Source organism: Mesoplodon bidens (genome assembly GCF_964165515.1).
Source record: "Mesoplodon bidens genome assembly, chromosome: 6".
Lineage (NCBI taxonomy): Eukaryota > Metazoa > Chordata > Mammalia > Artiodactyla > Ziphiidae > Mesoplodon > Mesoplodon bidens.
In genome coordinates, this window is record NC_138162.1 from 42,819,658 (window position 1) to 42,825,992 (window position 6,335).

Genomic DNA, 6,335 nt, shown 5'->3' on the forward strand with positions numbered 1-6,335 from the left:
GCGGGCCTCTCACTGCTGTGGCCTCTCCCGTTGTGGAGCACAGGCTCCAGATGCGCAGGCTCAGCGGCCATGGCTCACGGGCCCAGCCGCTCCGCGGCATGTGGGATCCTCCCGGACCGGGGCACGAACCCGTGTCCCCTGCATTGGCAGGCGGACTCCCAACCACTGCGCCACCAGGGAAGCCCGGCAAATAATTTTTTAATCCAACTTTTTTTTTCTAAAAACCTAACAGAGTGATGATATTTTAGTTGCATAATGGTGAAATTGTTCTTGTGAATGTTAGATGTATTGTAAAGTCTTACACAATCTTCCAAACCACTCAGCTTGATTTATCAGGACTACTGTATCATGGTGCAAGCTCTCAGCGTTTAAGAGGAAGTTTACTATACAAGATCAAGGTGGTTTTGCAATGTGTTACTCTCTTTTCCTTAATTAGCAAGATTAAGACAGTTCTAGGAAAAAAAGATACTCTCACCAGATGAGTTTTGCCTTCTTGTCTCAGAAAATTAGAACAATATAATCCATTAACTTGTCTTTCCTGTTTAAACTTCCAGATATCTGAACTGAATTTAATATTCAGTTGCAGGAATTCTTTCATTTTAGGTGCCTAATAACATCTCTTTCTCTGCTCATTTGACAAGATTATTGTTCCCCTTTTATTGTCTGATTTTATAGCTTTTAATTGTATCAGCAATGGGAAGTAGGTGGGATATAAACAAACATCTATATGAAGCTGAGATCATTTTGGTCACAAAATGGGGACATTGAAATGTTTCTGTAGTGTGTCTTTGATGTGTGTGTGTGTGTGTGTGTGTGTGTGTGTGTAAAATCTCCCAAATGGGGAGAAATCAGAATACTGTGATTTTTTTGAAGAGGAAAGAATATGTTACCCTAGTGGAAGGGTTGTCTTAATCCCAAACAACCTGCCTAATGAAATATTTAGAAGCACTTAGTGCTTTTAGCAAATATCTTCTTCTGTGTTCCAAGGGAAAGTAATTAATCTGGGTATGGAGTGTTCACTTGTTTTTCATTTTTATTCTTGATCAGTGGAAACTGTGAGGATGGGTATATGGGCAGATTTTATGGCAAATAATTACTTTACAGACTTAGAATAAGTGGTTTCAGGGCATTACTGGAGGAACCAATTAGAGACCACAGTTTCTTATAAAGCCTGTTGAAATTATCTGTTACTTGATTTATAGTGATTAAAATACACTTTTAGAGTCTACAAATTGATGGAATCCTTCAAAGAAGTAACCTAATGAGCGAGTCCATTGTTTTTTGTAGCTATCTAATTGTAGCATATATATTGACACTCTTGTCAGATAATTAGAAATCAGCATTTCACCCTTTATTATCAATGCAATAGATTTCCGCTATTATAAATTTCTTAATTTGTTCATTTGGGTAACATTTTAAAAATTAACCCAAATTACTTGTATTATATTGAAATCAAAGTTAATCCAGTATGGCCCAATAATCTTGTATTAGAGCCTTGAAAACTAACAAAATCTGTGTGTTCCATGTGCTTTGGCTACAGCCCCACCACTTATGTTTTGGATGAAGATGAACCTCGATTCCTTGAAGAAGTTGATTACAGTGCAGAAAGTAATGATGAGTTAGATATTGAATTGGCTGAAAATGCAGGAGACTATGAACCTTCTGCACAAGAAGACGTACTTTCTGACTCTGAATTATCAAGATCATACCTACCTTGAGCCCTTTGCCATCTCTTGTGAACTGCATAGAAGAAATGAAATTTCTTGGTTTTCATTACACAGGAAGTTTGAGAGCAAGGAGTGTATAGAGAGGTGACTCAGAAAGACAGAAAGCAGCTTGGGCCTGTTTGGTTTCAAGACAATAAATATGTTATTAATTCATGATGAAATTGGCACTTGTTTTATTTTAGATATTCAATGCACTTTACATAGCATTGAAGTATCAAATATTGGGTTTACTTTTTCAAAACCTGAGTATCATTGCATGAATTTTTATCTCCTTATGGTTATATCCTGCATCAAATGGGTAATTTTGAAGTGTGTGAGAATATAAAATCTAAATTCTAGAGTTGTTGAGAATCCTGGGTTGTTGAAAACTAATATGTATGTACATGGATTCCTGTAGATGTGTCTGTGTAAGGGTGGGTAGATATTGAAGATAAGACTGTTCTTTAAAATCATGTTAACTGTTGAGTTGTGACTGAAATACTCCAGAGTTTTCCTTGAAACCATTACATTCTACATTTACCAAGTTAAACAAATAAAAGCTCTATTAAATGTTGCATTCATTTTTTCATCCTTTTTAACCAGCTCAGATTATTTGGTCTATAGAATCTTTGGGGGAATATTATGATAATCTGACATCTGAAAACATTGATAAAAATTTGTAAAAAAAAAAAAAAGCTTAATTTACTAGTGTTAAGTTTTTTTGTTTGTTTGTTTTTTTACTTTATTTTTGGCTGCATTGGGTCTTTGTTGCTGCGCGCGGGCTTTCTCTAGTTGCAGTGAGCCGGGACTACTCTTCATTGTGGTGTCTGGGCTTCTCATTGCAGTGGCTTCTCTTATTGCGGAGCACAGGCTCTAGGCACGCGGGCTTCAGTAGTTGCGGCGCTCAGGCTCTAGGGCATGCGGGCTTCAGTAGTTGTGGCTCGCAGGCTTAGTTGCTCCAAGGCATGTGGGATCTTCCTGGACCAGGGTTCGAACCCATGTCCCCTGCATTAGGCAGGCAGATTGTTAACCACTGCACCACCAGGGAAGCCCTAGTGTTAAGTTTTTTATAGTATAAGTATACCTATCTATCATAAAAAATATACTTGAACAGTTCCTTTCTCTAAACTTGTGTCTCATGGCTGCACCTAAAGTCTATCACTGCAGTCAGTTTGTTTAAAAGCTTTAAAAATTCAGTGAGGCTATGAGCCAGTGTTAAATGTATATGAAGCTTATATAGCACCTCCTGAGCTGTGCTGTTATTAGATGTGCTAAAGTGAATTCAGGGCATGCTGACACTGGTAACCGAGTCCTAGAAGATGGCAGTGAATTTCAGCCTTTTCTTGTAGTGACATCTTCCCGAGTTTAAGCTGTCCTGCTGCAGGAATGTCTTTGTCCTCAAGTAAAATAAAACAAGTCCAGGGTCTTTGGATAAGTGCTTTAAGAACTAAGTTTCTGTTGTAACAAAACAAATCCAAAAAGATAACGTATGAACAGACTCTTGCCAGGACTTGGGTGCTTTGGTTTTGGCACATTATCTTCACTTATTCCAGAAGAGAATTTTTAAAAATCCTTTTTGAAAAAGCTGTAATTATGGAAAAGAAATTATAAAAGAGTATTTTTCAGAGTTTTGCATTTTCCAAATCAATGATTTTCATTGTTTTATTTGAGGCATTTCATCCACAGTGTAGCTTCTTTTTGGTGTCAGAGGAACCATGTTTAAAAACATAGCAAGGGGCCTTGATAATGAGGTCTTTTCTCTAAATAGCCTAATTCTTATTGATGTCAGAAAATAAAGACTAAATAGATTGTGAAACTGAACCAGCCCTCTTAATGTGTGGTGACCTGAAAGATGAGGATACCTTAGCAAGGTAAAGTATTATTTATTTAATAATTTATCTAATAATTCATAAAGTTATTTTATTATTTCTATATATAGAAAGTAATTACATATATAATTATAATTTTTTCAGAGGGTGGATTATGGAGCCACAATGTCTGTATGTGCACTTCTCTTGGATCTTATAAAACTAGACATTAAAAACCAAGGTAGTCTTGTATGAAAGGCAACTGCAGCTACTAGAATGTGCAGAATAACTCAGAACGTGTGTTTCTTATGTTAGCAGTGTAAAAACCCCTTACCATGTACTGCTATAATGTTTTCTATAGATCAGGCATATCTTTTAGTATATTTACAAACCTGAATATGCCTTTTATTAAATAATTATTCACAAGATTGAAGAGAAGGTCTTTATAGTTAGGAAATGACGTTTTTCTTTAACAATAAATAGCTTTGGAAAAGTAAAAAATACTTTAAAATCCTAACTTTCCTAATTAGGGGTAAAACTAAGTTTCATAGGCTATTTGTAGCTAAAAAGGCCCTAAATTTTACCTTTGTGGCTATGTCTTTTTAGATTTTCAAAGAATGATTGAGGTGCCTTCAGTGCCATAATCCTGAAAATTAATGTGGCCGACAAACTGAGTCTATTATGGAATTTAGATTTATTTAATTTACATTGAATTCGGAACTGTGAATTTCTTAACTGTAGTTTTGATCTAATGCAGTGGTTCTCAAACTGTATATAGCAGTGGTCCCCAATCTTTTTGACACCAGGGACCGGTTTCATGGAAGACAGTTTTTCCACGGGCCGGGGGTGGGGGTGGGATGGGGGCATGGTTCAGGCATTAATGCAAGCTATGGGGAGCAACGGGGAGCTATGGGGAGCGATGGGGAGCGACGGGGAGCTATGGGGAGTGATGGGGAGTGGCAGGTGAAGCTTTGCTGGCCCGCCCACCCGCCCACCGCTCACCTCCTGCTGTGCGGCCCGGTTCCTAACAGGCCAGGGACCAGTACCGGTCTGCGGCCTGGGGGTTGGGGACCCCTGGTATACAGTATATATTGTGTGCATCAGAATCACCTGGACTTGCTTCTCAAAACACAGATTTCTGGGGTGGGTCCCCCAAATTTGCATTTCTTAAAAATTTTCAGGTGGTGATGCTGCAGGAGCCAAACTGTGAGAGTCACTGGTATGACCTGATGCTCTTTCAGCATCGCAGTTTGCAGAGAGCAAAAGCTAATTTGCAGAATAGAGAAAATAGGCAGAGATCAGGTGAGGTCACAGGGTCACTGAGGGACAGAGCTAGGGCTTTAGCCCAGGTCTCCTGACAACTAGCCTCATATTCTTACCAAAGAAGGAGATGCTGTTCTTTGCCTTTCTCCCCAAAATGAGGAATATTAAAAGCTCGAGGGTCGGTCTTTCTTGAGCTTATAAAATTTGTCTGGCAAAAACCTATGGTTCACAATGGCTTTTCCTTTATTGCAGTCATAGTGTTGTTTGAATACAGGATTTTGTTGTGCGTTTAAGTATCTTTCTTAATCAGTCTCTGCCACTTTTGCCAGTTTTCGTGTGATGTTCAGAAACATGGACATTTGTCTGAATCCTAATTACAAATAAGTAAGCTGGAGTTCCACTTTGGAGAGCATATGAACCGCAATGGATATGATACTTCTGAATTTCAAGTATGCAAATTAAGATGATCGTATTAATATAAGCACTGAAATGGATAATACAATAAGTGTACTAATGGAATTGTTTTTGTGCATGATCCAGAAATAAATTACTGTAATGAAACTATAAATGTATCTTTCTAAATCTTTTCATTTTCCCATATGTATTTCAATCATTACAAAATATTAATTGAAAATCAGTGAATTTTTCTCTTATTTTGGTGAAAGTTTAGTAGCTGTATGTAAACCCTAGTTCTCTCCTTTAGCAAAAAACCTGTTGAAGCAATATTTTAATTGAAAGGCTATTCTACTTTACATGACAGAATATTGTCATTAATTATTAAGTAAATATTTCTCTGGTTAAAGCATATTCAAATTCCTGCATAGAAAAAAGGAAACTAAGGAGAAAGTCTCATTTTCTTTATGAGCCTTAGTATTTTAAAGATTTAGTCCTCGAAATGTTACAATTCAGTTGTTTTCCGCTATTAATGATACTTATAAAGCACTTCTACTTACCTATACTGGTCTGCCTTTGTGGTGGCCTCCTCTTTCTAGACCCTGAACAGTAACTTAGGCCCATGGCCATTTATTCTGCCCATTCTACCTCATAAGCCTTCTTTATACTCAGGCTCTTGGACCTGCTGGCGCCCTCTGTCAAATCTGATCAAGTCTTCAGAGCATGGCTGGTTATTGGGGGCATTGAGTCATTCAACGTTTTTTTCAATTTGAGTTTGCTAAACATGCAGTACCTAAATCTAAGTGAATGGCCCTGTTATGGTGGCATCTGAGGCATCATGCAGGCCAGTCAGAGCGGTATTTGGGAGTCTGGGACATGGTTGACATTGGTGAGTACTAAAGGGGTCTCTGTGGATGTGCATCTGCACACAACATACTCAGCCCTGTGAAGTGGAAATGGATTTGTAGTGCCCTCCTACCTGTAAACCCAGACAGCTTTAAAGGGCTGAAGAGATATGGCTCCAAATATTTAGGAAGGTTTATTTTTATAATATCAACTGGATTCTACTCTCCATCTCAAAGACACCACTGATAGAGTGTCCAGCGAAGATGAGGTGAGCAGCAAGAAAAATCCAGTCGGGGTAATTATGATGCTGATCTGCCAA

General features: G+C 38.1%; 1 protein-coding gene across 2 annotated transcripts in view; it reads left to right on the forward strand.

Moving 5' to 3' along the window:
• The window catches only part of AGTPBP1 (ATP/GTP binding carboxypeptidase 1), a 173,639-nt gene extending 170,887 nt beyond the window's left edge, over window positions 1–2,752 (forward strand). For both annotated transcript variants that reach the window (XM_081236170.1, XM_081236171.1), the window contains one exon: window positions 1,541–2,752. In XM_081236170.1, coding sequence (XP_081092296.1) covers window positions 1,541–1,718 — 178 coding nt within the window. In that variant the 3' untranslated portion in view covers window positions 1,719–2,752. The remainder of the gene's footprint in view (window positions 1–1,540) is intronic.
• The last annotated feature ends 3,583 nt before the right edge of the window (window positions 2,753–6,335 follow it).